This window comes from Mixophyes fleayi, chromosome 11, assembly GCF_038048845.1.
Source record: "Mixophyes fleayi isolate aMixFle1 chromosome 11, aMixFle1.hap1, whole genome shotgun sequence".
Lineage (NCBI taxonomy): Eukaryota > Metazoa > Chordata > Amphibia > Anura > Limnodynastidae > Mixophyes > Mixophyes fleayi.
Window position 1 is genome coordinate 2,181,519 of NC_134412.1, and position 20,960 is coordinate 2,202,478.

General features: G+C 51.5%; 1 protein-coding gene across 1 annotated transcript; it reads left to right on the forward strand.

The window, feature by feature from the left end:
• Positions 1 to 1,181: 1,181 nt before the first annotated feature.
• On the forward strand, positions 1,182 to 14,252 carry DDI2 (DDI proteasomal shuttling factor 2). Its single transcript, XM_075190987.1, has 10 exons — positions 1,182 to 1,391; positions 8,484 to 8,613; positions 9,174 to 9,395; positions 9,487 to 9,613; positions 10,039 to 10,166; positions 10,254 to 10,382; positions 11,661 to 11,764; positions 11,910 to 12,099; positions 12,713 to 12,773; positions 14,122 to 14,252. Exons 1-9 carry the CDS (start codon positions 1,254 to 1,256, stop codon positions 12,727 to 12,729), a joined length of 1,185 nt encoding a protein of 394 aa, XP_075047088.1. The 5' UTR covers positions 1,182 to 1,253; the 3' UTR covers positions 12,730 to 12,773; positions 14,122 to 14,252.
• Positions 14,253 to 20,960: the final 6,708 nt, after the last annotated feature.

Sequence of the window (20,960 nt, forward strand, 5' to 3'; positions counted from 1 at the left end):
TATTCTGTTGAAATGAAGAATATCCACAGGTCGTCGTCTTCTGCTTCCAGCTGTTTTATCCGTTAGATTCTCCTTGACGTGACATCTACTCCTAGTGCCACAGCTACAGGGTCTGATGTACAATACCCCCCACACATCTCCACTATCACACACCCCTTGTCCCAAGATGCTGTACCTGTGGTTAATGCCCCGTCCTCACCTTGGCTCTTAAACCGTCTGTCTCCATGAGTATGACCTCCCCTGGTCTTCATAGCCAATGCCAGACCTTGGTGTGCCAGTGGTGCTTGGTTGGAAGACCTTATATTTCTGACCTCTCGTATCCCTGAGTAATAAACACATAGGGGTCAACTAACCCCATAGCTGCAAACACTGAAGCTCTGCTCTGCTAGAAGCTGATTGGTTGCTGTGGGCTACATCTCCTCGTTAGTAAATCTACTCCGTGTGTGTCGGATTGGTTGTATTTATTACAGCCACCAGCGTCCGTTCCATTGGTCTAGTTCAGGTTTCTCAATCAGCAACTTCCATCAGTTACACTTAAGAATTAGAATTTAACACACACAATAGTGACTGAAACTAATGAGACGTAGTTTTTTAAGCAGACGAAAGTTTCTAGATAAACTGAACACTTCAGGGATTATTCTGAATAAATGAACATAATCCAGGAGTTACTATATAACTTTAGACAATGAGAGAACATTGCAGACCTGTAGGAGAACAGGGAGCGGCTCCTGGGGGAGTGTAGGATGATTGGAGGTGAACAGGGATGATGATTGTGTGGGGTGAGGTATTTAGGAGACCAGGGTGAGGTGATAGTCACTGTAGGAGAACAGGGGTCTGGAGTGCTGGGCTGGGGGGGCCCAGCTTGGCTCAGGTGCTCTGGACCCGCTGCTGGGCCTATACCAGGTGCTCTCATACTGCCTGGGCACGCTGGGATTTATAGTCCCACAGTTGCTGGAGCTCAGGCTCTGGTGAGTACTCAGCATCTGTTCCCCACCTCCCAGATCATGAGAGGAACTACAACTCCCAGGATGCCCTGCAGGGCTGATATCAGAGTACACAGTGTGAGGCTGGCAATGCATGCTGGGAGTTGTAGTCCCAGAAGGCTGCAGGTCAGGTACACAGAGGGGCAGAGCCGCCAGGCTCCACGTGACGCGCACGGTCAGGTGACAGCAGTACCCGGAAGCCGCGCCTGCGCAGTGCCGTGGCCCCGCCCCCCGGCGATCCTGTGTGTTCGGTATCGGAGCGCGGCCGCCATGTTACTGACCGTGTACTGCGTCCGCCGCGACCTGTCCGAGATCACCTTCTCCCTGGACGTGGACCCGGACTTCGAGCTGGAGAACTTCCGAGCCCTGTGCGAGCTGGAGAGCGGGATCCCGGCGGCCGAGTCCCTGGTGAGACCCCCGGGGGGGCTGTGTGTGCGGGAGACCGGAGATCTGTTTGTGTGGGAGACTGGAGGGAGGGGGGAGATCTGTGTGTGTGGGAGACTGGAGGAGGGGGGGGGAGAGATCTGTGTGTGTGGGAGACTGGAGGGAGGGGGAGAGATCTGTGTGTGCGGGAGACTGGAGGGAGGGGGGGAGAGATCTGTGTGTGTGGGAGACTGGAGGGAGGGGGGAGAGATCTGTGTGTGCGGGAGACTGGGGGGAGAGATCTGTGTGTGTGGGAGACTGGAGGGAGGGGGGGAGAGATCTGTGTGTGTGTGGGAGACTGGAGGGGGGGGAAGAGATCTGTGTGTGTGTGGGAGACTGGAGGAGGGGGGGGAGAGATCTGTGTGTGTGGGAGACTGGAGGGAGGGGGAGAGATCTGTGTGTGCGGGAGACTGGAGGGAGGGGGAGAGATCTGTGTGTGTGGGAGACTGGAGGGAGGGGGGGAGAGATCTGTGTGTGTGGGAGAGTGGAGGGAGGGGGAGAGAGATCTGTGTGTGTGGGAGAGTGGAGGGAGGGGGGGAGAGATCTGTGTGTGTGGGAGAGTGGAGGGAGGGGGGGAGAGATCTGTGTGTGTGGGAGACTGGAGGGAGGGGGGGAGAGATCTGTGTGTGCGGGAGACTGGGGGGAGAGATCTGTGTGTGTGGGAGACTGGAGGGAGGGGATCTGTGTGTGTGTGGGAGACTGGAGGGGGGGGAAGAGATCTGTGTGTGTGTGGGAGACTGGAGGAGGGGGGGGAGAGATCTGTGTGTGTGGGAGACTGGAGGGAGGGGGAGAGATCTGTGTGTGCGGGAGACTGGAGGGAGGGGGGGAGAGATCTGTGTGTGTGGGAGACTGGAGGGAGGGGGGGAGAGATCTGTGTGTGCGGGAGACTGGAGGGAGGGGGGAGAGATCTGTGTGTGTGGGAGACTGGAGGGGGGGGAGAGATCTGTATGTGTGGGAGACTGGAGGGAGGGGGAAGAGATCTGTGTGTGTGGGAGACTGGAGGGAGGGGGGAAGAGATCTGTGTGTGTGGGAGACTGGGGGTAGAGATCTGTGTGTGTGGGAGACTGGAGGAGGGGGGGGAGAGATCTGTATGTGTGGGAGACTGGAGGGAGGGGGGGAGAGATCTGTGTGTGTGTGGGAGACTGGAGGGGGGGGAAGAGATCTGTGTGTGTGGGGGAGACTGGAGGAGGGGGGGGGAGAGAGATCTGTGTGTGTGGGAGACTGGAGGAGGGGGGGGAGAGATCTGTGTGTGTGGGAGACTGGAGGAGGGGGGGGGGAGATCTGTGTGTGTGGGAGACTGGAGGGAGGGGGGGAGAGATCTGTGTGTGTGGGAGACTGGGGGGAGAGATCTGTGTGTGTGGGAGACTGGAGGAGGGGGGGGGGAGATCTGTGTGTGTGGGAGACTGGAGGAGGGGGGGGAGAGATCTGTGTGTGTGGGAGACTGGAGGAGGGGGGGGGAGATCTGTGTGTGTGGGAGACTGGAGGGGGGGGGGAGAGATCTGTGTGTGTGGGAGACTGGAGGGAGGGGGGGGAGATCTGTGTGTGTGGGAGACTGGAGGAGGGGGGGGAGAGATCTGTGTGTGTGGGAGACTGGAGGGAGGGGGGAGAGATCTGTGTGTGTGGGAGATTGGAGGAGGGGGGGGGAGAGATCTGTGTGTGTGGGAGACTGGAGGAGGGGGGGGGAGAGATCCGTGTGTGGGGGAGACTGGAGGAGGGGGGGAGAGATCTGTGTGTGTGGGAGACTGGAGGGAGGGGGGGAGATCTGTGTGTGTGGGAGACTGGAGGAGGGGGGGAGAGATCTGTGTGTGTGGGAGACTGGAGGAGGGGGGGAGAGATCTGTGTGTGTGGGAGACTGGAGGGAGGGGGAGAGATCTGTGTGTGTGGGAGACTAGAGGGGGGGGAGATCTGTGTGTGGGAGACTGGAGGGGGGGGAGATGTGTGTGTGTGTGGGAGACTGGAGGAGGGGGGGGGAGAGATCTGTGTGTGTGGGAGACTGGAGGAGGGGGGGGAGAGATCTGTGTGTGTGGGAGACTGGAGGGAGGGGGGAGAGATCTGTGTGTGTGGGAGACTGGAGGAGGGGGGGGAGAGATCTGTGTGTGTGGGAGACTGGAGGAGGGGGGGGAGAGATCTGTGTGTGTGGGAGACTGGAGGAGGGGGGGGGAGAGATCTGTGTGTGTGGGAGACTGGAGGAGGGGGGGGAGAGATCTGTGTGTGTGGGAGACTGGAGGAGGGGGGGGGGAGAGATCTGTGTGTGTGGGAGACTGGAGGAGGGGGGGAGAGATCTGTGTGTGTGGGAGACTGGAGGAGGGGGGGAGAGATCTGTGTGTGCGGGAGACTGGAGGAGGGGGGGAGAGATCTGTGTGTGCGGGAGACTGGAGGAGGGGGGGAGAGATCTGTGTGTGCGGGAGACTGGAGGGGGGGGGGAGAGATCTGTGTGTGGGAGACTGGAGGGGGGGGGGGGGAGATGTGTGTGTGTGTGTGGGAGACTGGAGGGGGGGGGAGATCTGTGTGTGTGGGAGACTGTAGGGGGGGGGGGGGGAGATCTGTGTGTGTGGGAGACTGGAGGGGGGGAGATCTGTGTGTGTGGGAGACTGGAGGAGGGGGGGGAGAGATCTGTATGTGTGGGAGACTGGAGGGAGGGGGGGAGAGATCTGTGTGTGTGGGAGACTGGAGGGGGGGGGGGAGATCTGTGTGTGTGGGGGAGACTGGAGGAGGGGGGGGGAGAGAGAGATCTGTGTGTGTGTGGGAGACTGGAGGAGGGGGGGGAGAGAGATCTGTGTGTGTGGGAGACTGGAGGGGGGGGGGAGAGAGATATGTGTGTGTGGGAGACTGGAGGGAGGGGGAGAGAGATCTGTGTGTGCGGGAGACTGGAGGGAGGGGGGGAGAGATCTGTATGTGTGGGAGACTGTAGGGAGGGGGGGGGAGATCTGTATGTGTGGGAGACTGGAGGGAGGGGGGAGAGATCTGTGTGTGTGGGAGACTGGAGGGGGGGGGGGAGAGATCTGTATGTGTGGGAGACTGGAGGGAGGGGGGGAGAGATCTGTGTGTGTGGGAGACTGGGGGGAGAGATCTGTGTGTGTGGGAGACTGGAGGGGGGGGGAGAGATCTGTATGTGTGGGACACTGGAGGGAGGGGGGGAGAGATCTGTGTGTGTGGGAGACTGGGGGGAGAGATCTGTGTGTGTGGGAGACTGGAGGGGTGGGGGAGAGATCTGTGTGTGTGGGGAGACTGGAGGAGGGGGGGGAGAGAGAGATCTGTGTGTGTGTGGGAGACTGGAGGGAGGGGGGGAGAGATCTGTGTGTGTGGGAGACTGGAGGAGGGGGGGGGAGAGATCTGTGTGTGTGGGAGACTGGAGGGGGGGGAGAGATCTGTATGTGTGGGAGACTGGAGGGAGGGGGGGAAGAGATCTGTGTGTGTGGGAGACTGGGGGTAGAGATCTGTGTGTGTGGGAGACTGGAGGAGGGGGGGGAGAGATCTGTATGTGTGGGACACTGGAGGGAGGGGGGGAGAGATCTGTGTGTGTGGGAGACTGGGGGGAGAGATCTGTGTGTGTGGGAGACTGGAGGGGTGGGGGAGAGATCTGTGTGTGTGGGGGAGACTGGAGGAGGGGGGGGGGGAGAGAGAGATCTGTGTGTGTGTGGGAGACTGGAGGGGGGGGGGGGGAGAGATCTGTGTGTGCGGGAGACTGGAGGGGGGGGAGAGATCTGTGTGTGGGAGACTGGAGGGGGGGGGGGGAGATGTGTGTGTGTGTGTGGGAGACTGGAGGAGGGGGGGAGATCTGTGTGTGTGGGAGACTGGAGGAGGGGGGGGGGAGATCTGTGTGTGTGGGAGACTGGAGGAGGGGGGGGAGAGATCTGTGTGTGTGGGAGACTGGAGGAGGGGGGGGGGAGAGATCTGTGTGTGTGGGAGACTGGAGGAGGGGGGAGGGGAGAGATCTGTGTGTGTGTGGGAGACTGGAGGAGGGGGGGGAGAGATCTGTGTGTGTGGGAGACTGGAGGAGGGGGGAGAGATCTGTGTGTGTGGGAGACTGGAGGGAGGGGGGAGAGATCTGTGTGTTGGGAGAGTGGAGGGAGGGGGGGAGAGATCTGTGTGTGTGGGAGAGTGGAGGGAGGGGGGGAGAGATCTGTGTGTGTGGGAGAGTGGAGGGAGGGGGGGAGAGATCTGTGTGTGTGGGAGAGTGGAGGGGGGGGGGGAGAGATCTGTGTGTGTGGGAGAGTGGAGGGAGGGGGGGAGAGATCTGTGTGTGTGGGAGAGTGGAGGGAGGGGGGGAGAGATCTGTGTGTGTGGGAGAGTGGAGGGGGGGGGAGAGATCTGTGTGTGTGGGAGAGTGGAGGGGGGGGGAGAGATCTGTGTGTGTGGGAGAGTGGAGGGGGGGGGGAGAGATCTGTGTGTGTGGGAGAGTGGAGGGAGGGGGGGGGAGAGATCTGTGTGCAGGACAGGGCACTTGATCCCTTATGGAGGTCTGGGATTTTTGACTTGTGTATGACAGGGAAGGACATCAGTGGAGAGAGTGCAGCCCCCACATTAGTACTGCAGCCTCCACATTAGTACTGCAGTACTCTGGATAACTCCAGGTTTGGGGCTATTCCTGGCTCCTTATAACTTGTTCATACAGAATGTGGTGTAAGGTCTGGGGCGTTCCCATCACAGCAGCCCTATCACTCATTGATCCCTACTGTACACACGTCGGTAGTTCTACTCTCATGGTATTACTGTGCTACATAACGCCTTGTACAATGCCTACAAGTCAGGGGCCCTCTGTGGCCCTGATATATAGTCTTCATGGTATATGCCACCTCCGGCAGCACAGCAGGAGATCTGTGTCACTGAGGAAGCTGGCTCAGTAGCAGGTATAGTCTGACAGCTCGGAGCGGGGTCCCTGGGTGCGGGGAGCGGCGGGGTCCCTGGGTGCGGGGAGCGGCGGGGTCCCTGGGTGCGGGGAGCGGCGGGGTCCCTGGGTGCGGGGAGCGGCGGGTCCCTGGGTGCGGGGAGCGGCAGGGTCCCTGGGTGCGGGGAGCGGGGTCCCTGGGTGCGGGGAGCGGCGGGGTCCCTGGGTGCGGGGAGCCGGGGTCCCTGGGTGCGGGGAGCGGCGGGGTCCCTGGGTGCGGGGAGCGGCGGGGTCCCTGGGTGCGGGGAGCGGCGGGGTCCCTGGGTGCGGGGAGCGGCGGGGTCCCTGGGTGCGGGGAGCGGCGGGGTCCCTGGGTGCGGGAGCGGCGGGGTCCCTGGGTGCGGGGGAGCGGCGGGGTCCCTGGGTGCGGGGAGCGGCGGGGTCCCTGGGTGCGGGGAGCGGGGTCCCTGGGTGCGGGGAGCGGGGTCCCTGGCCACCTTCCAGTCTGAACGTTACTATAAAGGTGATCGGTGAGGTTCTGCAGGACACATTAGCAGTGAGACGTGTATCTAGGGATATGATGAGTGATGCAGTTGGTGGAGTGTGTACATCTGGTATATCCTGCAATATAAGGAGATTACAGTACTGAGGAGAGAGAGCCCTATGAAGGGAGGAGTTGTTGTCTGTAGATGGATAAGGAGCAGCTGACCAGGTTTAGCAGACAGTTTATAGGGTAATCTCCAGAAACATATGGCTGATTTATTGTGCTCTCCTGCAGTGATCCTCCGTTAATTACTGATCAGTGATTTATGATCAGCAGCCTATGTGTGTATGTGTCTGGTATATGTTCTGCTAGATTACACTGGGTATAAACATTGTAAGTGGACTGTCCATCTGGGAGAAAAGAAGTAGTGGATATATGTTCTTCTCATACCAGAATATCTACAGTAACGGTCATTGTAGGGTGCGCTGGGGTTTCCTCCCACACTCCAAAAACATACTAGTAGGTTGATTGGCTGCTAACAATTTGACCCTTCTCTCGCTGCATGTCTGTGGATGTGGAAGCCAACCTGACTGACACAATATTGACTCTTTATGGTTAATATTGTTTCAATTAAGCAATACAATATTCTTATGTTTTATGTGTCCAATTCTGTTCTTTTCAGAATCCAGCTGGAAGGGGTCAGAGGGTGACATGGTTTGAGCAGATGTATTCTTAGTGCAGAAGGACAATCTTATTTACCTATAAGTTTAAAGAACAAGGAGAAAGGTCAAACTAAATAAAGTGAAGTGAGATTTGGGATCCCAACAATTATAACAATGTTGGTTTATGTGGTTTCCTTATCTCAAGGGAGACAATGTTCTATAGAAACTTCTTTACCATATTAGCATATTGTAAATAAGATTATAGATCTTTGTCTAACATATGCTGTTAAAATGTATAAAAGCTTGTACTTGTCTGCACCATGACACATCATCATCACCATTTATTTATATAGCGCCACTGATTCCGCAGCGCTGTACAGAGAACTTGCTCACATCAGTCCCTGTCCCATTGGAGCTTACAGTCTAAATTCCCCTAATATACACACAGACATACACACACACTCACAGACTAGAGTCAATTTTTGATAGCAACCAATTAACCTACTTGTATGTTTTTGGAGTGTGGGAGGAAACCGGAGCACCCAGAGGAAACCCACACAAACACAAGGAGAACATACAAACTCCACACAGATAAGGCCATGGTCGGGATTTGAACTCATGACCCCAGCACTGTAAGGCAGAAGTGCTAACCACTAGGCCACCGTGCTGCCCCCACCGCTCTTTGCTTGGAGGTGTCCACATCTGATGTGAAAGGAATAAAGACTTCATACTTACTTCAGAAGACTTTAAAAATACTTTTTGCTTTATCATGTGTTAGGGAATTTAGACTGTAAGCTCCAATGGGGCAGGGACTAATGTGAATGAGTTCTCTGTACAGCGCTGCAGAATTAGTGGCGCTATATAAATAGCTGATGATGATTGTACCACTCGCATGTTTCCTGCTATAACGCTTAATGCATCTTTCAGTAATGTGACGTTACCTGTCCTCAATAATGAATGAGATTATTTAATGAAGCTAACATCATCGTCTGGGATAACCATCTGCAGAACGAGAGGTGCCTGAGGTCCTCACCTTTTCCATAGTCACAGCGTCTTCTGTGTCCTGCCAGTAATAATGTGGGGCTCACACTGTTCTCTTTCAGATCATTTATGCAGAGAGGCCGCTGACAGACAACCAGAGATCATTGACGTCCTATGGGCTAAAAGATGGCGACGTGGTGGTCTTGCGTCAGAAAGATCCCACAGAGACGCGGCCTGCAGCGCAGTTTCCAGGTACGCTGCTGCGATCACATGGGATGAGAGAGGCACATACAAGCCAGAACCCGCTCCGCTGGTTACCTGTAATGACATTACACCCTTTGCTGCGATCGTTGTCCGGCTGATCACACCTTCTGCCACATCTACCAACCTGTCAGATAATATTTCCATTCCATGTGTGGAGGGTTTAAGGACAGATCGGGGAATTATGGAGTAAACAGAAGAATGGTCGCCATGTTTGTTCACCCTAATGCCGTAGGGGGTGGAGCTTCTCTCACCAAGCAGGCAGAGTTTGAGTGACAGCTCTGCAGAAATGCTCGCTTTGGATTGGTGAAATAATAAATGGGGCAGGGCCAGTAATGTCCCAGTAACTCACCTTAATGACCTGTATGAGATCCCATATTTGGTGTAGGAGGAGCTTCAGCTGTCTGTAATGAAGGGGTTATACTTCTATTGTACCAGCTGCAGGGTGAACCTGAAGAGTGCATCTGACCTCCCATTACATGCCTGAGGTGTATAGGTTTTGTTAGATGCTCCCTTTGTGGTGATAATGCTGGGTTCTGTGCTCTCTTCAGGGTTACCCAGGATAGACTTCAGCAGCATCGCAGTTCCCGGGACCTCCAGACAAACGGCTTCTCCCCAGCCCAACACGACTGCTCCAGATTCCACATCGTTTCCTCAGGGGCTGGATAACCCTGCTCTGCTACGGGAAATGCTGCTGACCAATCCCCATGAGCTGTCGCTGCTGAAAGAGCGGAATCCACCTCTGGCCGAGGCGCTGCTGAGCGGAGATTTGGGTGAGTGATGTCTCCCCGTGTCTGGGTGTGGCTTCCTGGGGGGGAGGGGGGGCACTGTAGGTTACGTGAGCTGATTTTATGTCTCCTGCAGAGAAATTCACTAAGGTCCTCCTGGAGCAACAACAGGAGAGAGCCAGGCGGGAGCAGGAGAGGATACGCCTTTTCTCCGCGGACCCTTTCGACCTGGAAGCGCAGGCTAAGATAGAGGAAGACATAAGGTGAGGCGCACATTTCCTGTGAGGGACTTTATTCCCTCTTGTTGATATCGTGACATCATCCTGCTCTATCTGGAAACCAGTTAGTAACAATAGACCATGATACATCATCACCTTTGGCAGCAGCCTTGGTTTGGTTCAGAGGACCGTGTTCAGTTTCGGCTGTAGCTCGAGTTGCTGTACTCTGATTGTATATTTTGTGGATCACTGGGCATGTAGGTGTTATCAGAATAATTTTATGCATAGTAAGATAATGTTATATTTCATACTAAGGACAGTTCTCAGGTGATGTCTATTTGTGGCTTAGACAGTGTAAGCAGCTAGTTATAACCCCTGCTTATGGACGTGCATCTCCTGTGAAAGCCCCCGCAGATCCCGTTGTGGGGTGATTTGGAGACTCTCCATGACCTGTACGGTTCTCCCCTCAGGCAGCAGAACATCGAGGAGAACATGACCATCGCGATGGAGGAGGCTCCTGAGAGCTTCGGCCAGGTGGTGATGCTGTATATTAACTGCAAGGTGAATGGTTACCCCGTAAAGGCGTTCGTAGATTCAGGTGAGGACCAGCCGGCAGTGAGGATATCTGAGGAATTGGGGTCTTCATGGCCTCAGGGGAGTCACCGTTTTCTGTTTCTCATGGCAGGTGCCCAGATGACAATAATGAGCCAGGCCTGTGCGGAGCGGTGCCATATCATGAGACTAGTAGACAGACGGTGGGCCGGGATAGCTAAGGGGGTCGGCACGCAGAAAATCATCGGCAGAGTGCATCTGGGTGAGTTTAACTTCCCTGAAGCATATTTTTTCATTGCATGATACAAAATAATCTTAAAACGTTGCCAAGTGGTGTAAAACTCTAGAGACAGTATGGGGACCAGATCCTGGGAGTTGTTAGTCCCTGGTCTATAGGCTGTATGGGGACCAGATCCTGGGAGTTGTTAGTCCCTGGTCTATAGGCTGTATGGGGACCAGATCCTGGGAGTTGTTAGTCCCTGGTCTATAGGCTGTATGGGGACCAGATCCTGGGAGTTGTTAGTCCCTGGTCTATAGGCTGTATGGGGACCAGATCCTGGGAGTTGTTAGTCCCTGGTCTATAGGCTGTATGGGGACCAGATCCTGGGAGTTGTTAGTCCCTGGTCTATAGGCTGTATGGGGACCAGATCCTGGGAGTTGTTAGTCCCTGGTCTATAGGCTGTATGGGGACCAGATCCTGGGAGTTGTTAGTCCCTGGTCTATAGGCTGTATGGGGACCGGATCCTGGGAGTTGTTAGTCCCTGGTCTATAGGCTGTATGGGGACCGGATCCTGGGAGTTGTTAGTCCCTGGTCTATAGGCTGTATGGGGACCAGATCCTGGGAGTTGTTAGTCCCTGGTCTATAGGCTGTATGGGGACCAGATCCTGGGAGTTGTTAGTCCCTGGTCTATAGGCTGTATGGGGACCAGATCCTGGGAGTTGTTAGTCCCTGGTCTATAGGCTGTATGGGGACCAGATCCTGGGAGTTGTTAGTCCCTGGTCTATAGGCTGTATGGGGACCAGATCCTGGGAGTTGTTAGTCCCTGGTCTATAGGCTGTATGGGGACCAGATCCTGGGAGTTGTTAGTCCCTGGTCTATAGGCTGTATGGGGACCAGATCCTGGGAGTTGTTAGTCCCTGGTCTATAGGCTGTATGGGGACCAGATCCTGGGAGTTGTTAGTCCCTGGTCTATAGGCTGTATGGGGACCAGATCCTGGGAGTTGTTAGTCCCTGGTCTATAGGCTGTATGGGGACCAGATCCTGGGAGTTGTTAGTCCCTGGTCTATAGGCTGTATGGGGACCAGATCCTGGGAGTTGTTAGTCCCTGGTCTATAGGCTGTATGGGGACCAGATCCTGGGAGTTGTTAGTCCCTGGTCTATAGGCTGTATGGGGACCAGATCCTGGGAGTTGTTAGTCCCTGGTCTATAGGCTGTATGGGGACCAGATCCTGGGAGTTGTTAGTCTCTGATATAGATATATACTTTAGAATGTATATAGGGAACAGACTGCAGCTCACTAAATTCTCTTATTTGTTATAGCTCAGGTACAGATAGAAGGTGATTTCCTGCCCTGCTCATTCTCTATCTTGGAGGAGCAGCCTATGGACATGCTGCTCGGCCTAGACATGCTGAAGAGACATCAGGTATGTGATGGTGACATAGATGGTAGGATCTAGAGTCCCCTCCTCGCTGATATGGAGGATGTCCGGTACAGGTAGATCGATGTCTGACGCAACTGTTTGTGCGTGATACAGGGGCAGATCCTGACCTAAATGTGTCCTCTTGCAGTGTTCCATTGACCTGGAGAAGAATGTCTTAGTGATTGGCACGACGGGCACCCGTACTAGCTTCCTGCCCGAGGGCGAGCTTCCTGAGTGTGCCCGACTGGCATACGGCCCAGGGAGGGAGGATATGCGCCCTGAAGAGATTGCAGATCGCGAGTTAGCGGAAGTATTGCAGAAATCTGCTGAGGAAGCAGGTACATGATGCATGGCTTGTCCTCACACGCGTGTAGTTGTGTGCATGTGTTGGGAATCTTTTCTCTTACATTATTAACCTGCCACACGGCCTGCACTGTGTTTGGTGTGGTCTGTGTAATGTGCTTGTTCCATCTGCCTGTCCATATCCCCATAGAAATGGGATAGATGGCTCTATAAATCTCTCCCTCCATATAGACAGACGACCTTCTCAATAGGACCGCATGTTCATGGGTAATTTTTATGTAAATGTCTATTCTGTAAATTTGGAGCAACACAACGCTACAAATAAATCTACTTTTACTTTCTGCTCTTCTGCCTTCTCAATGGTGTCTTACGTTCTGCCCACTAGTTGTACATAGTTCTGTATGATGTCTCATCACCCCCCAAATCCCTGCTCCAACGCTGATCTGTATGGACAATTAGCAGAGTCTGCTTCCTACAGCCGATGCCAGAGCAGTATGCGGCTGGGTGGTCCGTAACAGGCAATGAAAATTCATACGTGTTTGAATGTGACTGGAAGAACACAGGACCCAGACCACTAACTAACTGCACGTGGCTTGTTGTGTTCTCCTAATATTAGTTTGCTGTTTTTGTCTTTCCTAATCCACACAGACCAGCAGAATCCATGATGCATGTGTGTGTAATCTGGCACAGGAGGGGGACCGTACAGCAGGTAACTTATCAGCTAAGATAATGCTGTTCTCGTTTGTCATTTCAAATTTAAATGGTTAACAATATGCAGGAAAGTGTGGTGAAAAATTTCTAGTTCCTGAGAATGCAGCTTATCAATTCACTAGGAACCAGTGACATCACTGAGAGTGCAGCCTATCCAGTCACTAGGAGCCAGTGACATCACTGAGAGTGCAGCCTATCCAGTCACTAGGAGCCAGTGACATCACTGAGAGTGCAGCCTATCCAGTCACTAGGAGCCAGTGACATCACTGAGAGTGCAGCCTATCCAGTCACTAAGAACCAGTGACACCACTGAGAGTGCAGCTTATCCAGTCACTAGGAGCCAGTGACATCACTGAGAGTGCAGCCTATCTAGTCACTAGGAGCCAGTGACATCACTGAGAGTGCAGCCTATCCAGTCACTAGGAACCAGTGACATCACTGAGAGTGCAGCCTATCCAGTCACTAGGAACCAGTGACATCACTGAGAGTGCAGCCTATCCAGTCACTAGGAGCCAGTGACATCACTGAGAGTGCAGCCTATTCAGTCACTAGGAGCCAGTGACATCACTGAGAGTGCAGCCTATCCAGTCACTAGGAGCCAGTGACATCACTGAGAGTGCAGCCTATCCAGTCACTAGGAGCCAGTGACATCACTGAGAGTGCAGCCTATCCAGTCACTAGGAGCCAGTGACATCACTGAGAGTGCAGCCTATCCAGTCACTAGGAACCAGTGACATCACTGAGAGTGCAGCCTATCCAGTCACTAGGAACCAGTGACATCACTGAGAGTGCAGCCTATCCAGTCACTAGGAGCCAGTGACATCACTGAGAGTTCAGCCTATCCAGTCACTAGGATCCAGTGACATCACTGAGAATGCAGGAACCAGTGACGTCACATATGACCTGTGTATTTTTCATGAATGGGAGCCCTCTTGTATTGATCAAGAAGCGGTCTAACAAAATCCTCATTAGGGGAAAGTCAGTTCCCAATTAAGAGCACAGTATTTTGGTGCTAGTCATGTTCTCCGTTGAATTTAGCATCAGTTCAGCCACAGTCTACCATGCTTAACGCAGTGGAACACGGGCAGCTTAGCAGCATCTGTCTACCCATATCCTGATAGGTTTTGTTGTTAGAAAGTTTCATGCTCCATCACATGACATTATATAGTGCTATATGGAACACGCTGCGTCACATTATATTATATAGTAGGATATGGAACAAGATCCATCTCATGACATTATATGGTAGTATATGTAACACACTCCATCACGTGACAGGTAGTATTACATGGAACACGCTCCATCACACGATAATGTCCCCAATTCTTTTTTTGTTCTGTTTGCAGACAAGGAATCTACCTCAGTGGAAGGTCCATCTCTGGTGCCACCAACTGATGGACTTCACCAACCCGTCCATGCTTCAGGCACTGCTTCAACACCCCTCGCTCATTCTATTTCCACCCAGATCAGTGACTGCTCAAACCTGTCCACTGCGACCGAGAGCAGCAAGCCACCAACAAACCTGCCCAAAGCAGATGCCGTCTGTGATGGTGACCAGAGCTCACATCATTGGTCAGGACATTCAGTTGGCGACGACAGAAGTACAGCAGTTCCAGATTCTCCGTTGTCTAATGATGAGGGTACAGGGTCCATATTGGCTTCTGCTGACGAACTTGCAGATAGCTCCGTACCAGACCTTGAAGCTGAGCAGAACGATTTCATTATTAAGAGCGCTGAGTCCTATATCCACACAGCCTCTCATAATGAGCAGTCTAATTTGGAGCTCCACACGGATGACCTGCCTTGTTCTTCTGTGTCTGCATTGGTTTATGATGTGGATGAAGGACAGCAGAAGATGGCGGCTCTTTGTGACAGTGCTGAAGACACATTAGAAGTTGACACAGAGACTATTCCTTACCCTGCCATCGATGTTGAGTGCTGCAGACGCCTTTTCACGGATGTTGCGGTTGCTGGGTTGTCTGAGCTGCAGGAAAATGCTGAAAACCAGCCAGTTTCTTCGAATGACATGACCGTTGATGTAGTGTCTGAAGAAGTGGACAGTACCACCAAGCAAGATTACCCAAACCCGGCAAACATCTCTGGCCAAGATTTACAGGAAAGCTGCTTCTCTTTGGCTACTGCCTTGAAAGAACTCCATAAATTATTAGTCACCAGTGGTCAGGGTTCCTGTAGATCAGTAGCAGATGGGAAAGCATTTTCAGAATCTATTATTACAGATGTAGATCAGGGAAACAATCCGGAGTGTTCCCAAGAGGGGGACTCTAACGACAATTACTACGAAATTGGTAACGAGGTTTCCCTGTGTGATGAGAACATTTGCATCAAAGACCCTGAAGACTCCATGTGTACAGAGACCACAGTCAGCACCACTGATGTTTGTTCCGATGGAGTGGAGAGTTACGTTGAACCATCTAATATTTTGGGATCTCCTCTAATACACACAACGTCCCCAAGTGAAGTACGGCTGAGCTCTAATGGTAACGATGTGTATGATGGCAATCTTCCAAGACTAAGCACTGATCCTGAGGGTCTCGTCGGTGAACAGATCTCTTCTGGCCCACAGCCAGATCCCTCCTTTTCCTCAGCATCTGCTGTAGAGCGGATTGTCCATGCAGGGTTCTCATTGCCGGATGCTCTTCTAGCCCTAGAGCGGGCCGAGGGGAATGTGGAGCTGGCTCTGCTTGCCTTACTTGCTAAAAATATTGTAGTCCCCACGTAACTTATTTCCTTATTGGAAAAGCAAGAAGCAAAGTCCGACCTGTCTGGTTTTAGAGTGTGTCGTACTTCTTGGGGTGGAGCTGTTTTCTCCGCCTTCACAGAGTCCGTTGAGAACGTAACTTGTCCTTCGCACCCATCAGCCTGGACGAAACTTGTAAATCTTGGTGGAATGGCGGTCCTGCTGGGCGAATCCCATCTCTGCGTTTGTTGCCCTGATTGTCCTGCTGTGGGTAAAAAAGTTGAGAGTTGACTCTTTCCAAAACTGTTGTTGACACGTTTCAAAAAAAAAAAAAAAAAAATTGTTTGGCCCGCACTGTGCTCTTCCTGAAGCCATGACAGCGATTCTGTTTGTTTCTAAACCAAGGAAAATGGATGTCTGTGCACTATTGGTTTTCAGAGTTTATTGAAAAGAAATCCATGCTTATCCAAGAGCCATAGAGAATGCAGTTTTCTATTTCTTCACATCACTTTTAATGTATTTTTAAAAACTTAAAAACAAAAAAAATGATATCCTAAGTCCAGTGCAGCCTGCTGGTGACATAGTGTATTGCAGCTACATACTTGTGACTGGTAAAAATAGAGGCCTCATTACTCGTGTTAAAGTATTCAGACTATCCTACCTTTAAATCTTACAGGATACATTAAGGAAAATGTTTCCTCAAGAGGTAAAATAATTAAATTGTATTTAAATCTTAATCTAAGTGCATCTACTCTTAATGAGAAATAATATTGTACCCACTTGCTGCAAATTCCCTGCGCAGTCATTGGGTGGTAATCTGGCCACACACAATCCAATTCTGCGGCTCTACACTTGGGTCATGTTATCTGGCCAAAGACGGATTAGATCCGGCTACTCAGACGCTGCTCTTGAGTGTCTGGATCACTTCCGACTCCATCGCAGCTTGTTGTATAATGAGACGATGGCTCGGATAGCAGACATGTTTCTCTGTGCCACATAATGATCCTAGATAATTGGTGCTTGAAGACGCCAAACCGCTGCTTCTTGTGCCACTTTGTAAGCACAGGGAATGCTGGGATGTCGTCTGCGGAAATCTGTTTTTATTTGTTTCACCTAATGGGGGTGGTTGATGCCTTAATTCACTTCTTAAAGATTGGCGTAATTCAGAAGACGTATTATTGTAATAAGACAACCAGTATTTAATACGTCAGTTGGGCATATTCACTTGACACCTGGTGATCTCTGTACAGCGGCACCTGCTGTCACTTACAGGTAACATCGGCTGGTCACAGATCCATCAGACGGAGAGCTGGGAATTACTGTATTTTCTATTATTTCAGTAACTGGGTCATCATCCACTTTTGGACAAATGCTTCTGTTTAGTTTGTGGCCCACTCCTATATTATATATGGGGTAGGTATCACAATCCTCCATTACCTGAAAAGAGCCGCGGGCCTGCGCTACTTACCAGGTGAGCTTACAGCTTTCCATGCCTGATGACGTAATAAGACAAGCGTCCATACCTTTAAGTGTAACTGACATTGTGTGTGGGGCTGCCCTGATATGGAAAACCATTTATTTAATGCACCCAGTCTTTCCATCTGTAATATGGGAGATCATTCTACTGATGACTGCAGTTCCTCATTCTACTGATGACTGCAGTTCCACATACCAAAGTTTCAACGTTTGAAAACTTTCCTTCCATCTCTGAATGTTCCTTGTCTTTCTCCATTAACCTTTACTTTAACTTGAAATTCATGTTTTCAGCCTCAGGGTTCCTTTGTCCTCTGTCCAGGTAATGGGCTGACATGGAAAAGAAACAGACTTCAGTTGCTTAAGCGCTGCCATTCAGTGAATAACCTCATTGACTCCTTGCCTCTAAGTGTACCGTCACCTCCTGATGTGTTTTTATTTAATCTTATTTGTAGTTTTTAACAATCGTATCCTGGGTCTCTCATTAGTTCTCTATATGTCCCATCTCACAAACTGGTGGTGTTAGAAGTTTCAGGTCAGTAAATGATTGGAAATAGAAGAACTCTGCCAATAAGGGTCTCAATAATTGTGAACTGTACGTTCTCCGTACACGGTCTAAAATGATTGTGGATCCCTGAATCCTTCTAATTGTGATGACTATTATTTACTTTTGTTATTGAGCACCCAAAAAGTTCTGCACACCAGAAGATAGTTGTGTTTCGGGAAGTGCATCTGGCTGTGCATGCGGAGCTTACTACTGTAATCTGCAATATATTATTCCAAGCTCTGGGTCATGCTGATGATGTACGTTGCTGATGGGAAGGTTTGGCAGCGCCGGGGACACTGGCTGTTTTGTGCCTTTTCTCATTGCTGGTTCTTCTTAGAACTTTTGGGCTTTCATTATTGGAGGACTGTGGTTTATACTGGATGTTTTAGGGTTGTGTACTTAATAAAGTGTTTTTTTTTTTTCCTTTTTTCTGAATTGTCTCCTGTCATCTTTGTTTGCATCCAAATTGCTCAATATAATTACTATACTTGTTGGAGAAGGTCTTACGGCGCAGGGGGAGCTGAACCTCTTGTTCCGAGCCCCCACGCCCATCCAAAATCTGCTTTAAAAAAATGTCTAATGCCTATCTGCTCTACGCAGGATATTTTTGTTACATTACAGTACTAAATGCTGCTATTTATACGCACCTATTTAACAAAAACATAGTTTTATATGCATACTAGCTAACGTATTACTTCATCCATGAGGGAAACATCCCATATTCTCCGCCACGCAATTCCCAGTCCCCCACCGCGGTGCACTCTTCAGCACTGTGAGTGATACATAATGGCCGAGCTTCATCCTGTCGGAGCACAATGATGACCTGACGACCCCCTGGTTGATATCTGCTGTTGTAACTAACGTCCTTCTAGACATCACAGTGGTTGTCCTTAGCCCAGGAGTTACTGTGTGGTAATGTAAAAGAATTCTACTATTTTACCATTAAATGCATCCAGTGGCCAATAAACTGAAAGTAAACCTAATGTAGGTAATCCATAAGACCCTAGTGCTGTCAGTGTATAGCCTACATCCATGTATATATGCGGTAACTGGATGTCTCTGAGGTTTTCCATTATCCAGAATAGGAAACATGAAGGGGGAGGAGTGCTCTGGCAACAAGCTGTGGATATTTCATGTTTGTGCATCTGTCTGAGCTGAGCTTCATCAATAAAGACCATAAACAGTAAGGGTTAAGACAGCAGCTAATAGCAATTACTGCTATTAATGGTTATCTGCCATGAAGCTCGTGTAATGTCTGACTGCATGACTGAAGTATCACAGGATGGACTTGTTGCTGCTCAAATCGAGGTCATTCAGCATCTTAAAGAGCAAGTAAAGCTACTATACTGCATCCACATCCAATGCACAGACAGCGGAGCCTCAACGCCCTTGTCCCAATCCTCCTCTCATTCTCACTTGTACCATTTGTATTACAAGGCCGGGAAGGAGACGTAGATTTGGGTATTGTCTGCATAAAGATGTTGGTGGGAGCCGAACCAACAAAGCAAAAGTAATCAAGTCCCTAATACCAACCCAGTCTACTAACACTGGTCATCTTTGTTTCACTGCCAACCTCTTTTTCACAAACTGCTCTTGACTGTGATACTTACTTCAAAGGCAAAGTCCTCACTATCTGTCAGGAAATCTTTTGCCAGATCCATAACCCCACACTTATCTTCTCCACTCTCCTATTCATTTGTTCTTTCTCATTATGAAGCCTGAATTCTTAGCACTGTTCTCCCTCAACCTGTTCCTTTGATCTGTTCCCTACTCTCAACTGTTTGCCCAGATCTAGCTCGCTTCTTCAACCTGTACCTCTGGATTCGTACTTTTCCCTCTTCAAATGTGCTAATTCTACTATATTCAAGGAACAATCTATCAACCCTACCTCTCTCCAACTACTTTCCTTTCTTCCCTTTGTCTCCAAACTACTTAAAGCTGGTATATAACCGCCTGACCCACTCTCCATCCTCTGTGCTCTACACTCCTCTGAGAGTGTTGGTCACTTTAGTGAAGCTCACAGGTAAAGCAAAGCATCACTTATCTCTACTTATTCCCCTTGACTGCTGTGCCTATTTATATAGTTAACCACCTTCTCCACACTCTAACCTCTTAGTTTTCCAGGGTCATCTCTTTTCTGAATGCTCCCTCAGTATGTCTAGTTTTGACACCCACCCGTCACCCCATCCTTCCAATATCTGTCCGGGTCCTTATGGTTCCCAACTTTTCTCTCCTTATACCTCTTGGTGAACTAATACCTCCTTTACTCTCCACTACCTTCTCTATGCAGACAACACACACTGGTACCTATTGTCCACTTGCCTCTGCCATCTTCTCTTAGATGCCCCAATACTACTGAAGGTTCATCATGTCCAAGTGAGCGCAGTATCTCCCCCATCAGTGACTAAGCGCCCTCTGGTCTCCCCCCCAGTCCTCCATGGTCACTGCCTTCATTCCACCATCTGCTTCATTCATCCAGCCTCTTCCAGGTCTTGTTGCCTTCTAAACACATCCTCTTCTCAGGACATTACCAGTATCCATCCTCGTCTCCAGCACTGATCACTGCACCCTCCTCCTCTATACACTGCACTGAGGTGTATATTCCCTGTCTCTGTGCTGCAGGGTGACACTGCCGCTCCTCTCCAAGGACATGAGCACAGCATATAAGGAGGTGTCAGTGTAACAGGGGCTTTGGGTAGGGAGTTAGAGCGACAGGAGGGGTGTGATGGGCAGCTGGGCTGTGGTGGGGGTCTCTGAGGTGCTGTGAGGGGGCAGGGGGCTCTATGAGAGGGTGAGGATCTCTGAGTGTGGTGGAGTCTCTGAGGTTGATGGGAAGGCAGGGGGACTGTGAGAGTGGTGGGGGGGGGGTCTCTGAGAGTGGTGGTAGGGCTATGAGGGGGCAGGGGGCTCTATGAGAGGGTGAGGATCTCTGAGTGTGGTGGAGTCTCTGAGGTTGATGGGAAGGCAGGGGGACTGTGAGAGTGGTGGTAGGGCTATGAGGGGGCAGGGATCTCTATAAGAGGGTGAGGGTCTCTGAGTGTGGAGGAGTCTCTGAGGTTGATGGGAAGGCAGGGGGACTGTGAGAGTGGTGGTAGGGCTATGAGGGGTAGGGGGTCAGAGTGGTGGTAGGGCTATGAGGGGGCAGGGGGCTCTGTGAGAGGGTGAGGATCTCTGAGTGTGGAGGAGTCTCTGAGGTTGATGGGAAGGCAGGGGGACTGTGAGAGTGGTGGGGGGGGGTCTCTGAGAGTGGTGGTAGGGCTATGAGGGGGCAGGGGGCTCTATGAGAGGGTGAGGGTCTCTGAGTGTGGAGGAGTCTCTAAGGTTGATGGGAAGGCAGGGGGACTGTGAGAGTGGTGGTAGGGCTATGAGAGGGTGAGGGTCTCTGAGTGTGGAGGAGTCTCTGAGGTTGATGGGAAGGCAGGGGGACTGTGAGAGTGGTGGTAGGGCTATGAGGGGGCAGGGGGCTC

What these genes read in the sequence shown, in the direction of transcription:
- DDI2 (XM_075190987.1), top strand. Translation starts at nt 1,254, where the DNA reads ATGTTACTGACCGTGTACTGCGTCCGCCGCGACCTGTCCGAGATCACC. An exon ending in GCCTGCAGCGCAGTTTCCAG is followed by an intron (nt 8,614 to 9,173) that starts GTACGCTGCTGC and finishes TGCTCTCTTCAG; the next exon opens with GGTTACCCAGGATAGACTTC. An exon ending in GCTGCTGAGCGGAGATTTGG is followed by an intron (nt 9,396 to 9,486) that starts GTGAGTGATGTC and finishes TGTCTCCTGCAG; the next exon opens with AGAAATTCACTAAGGTCCTC.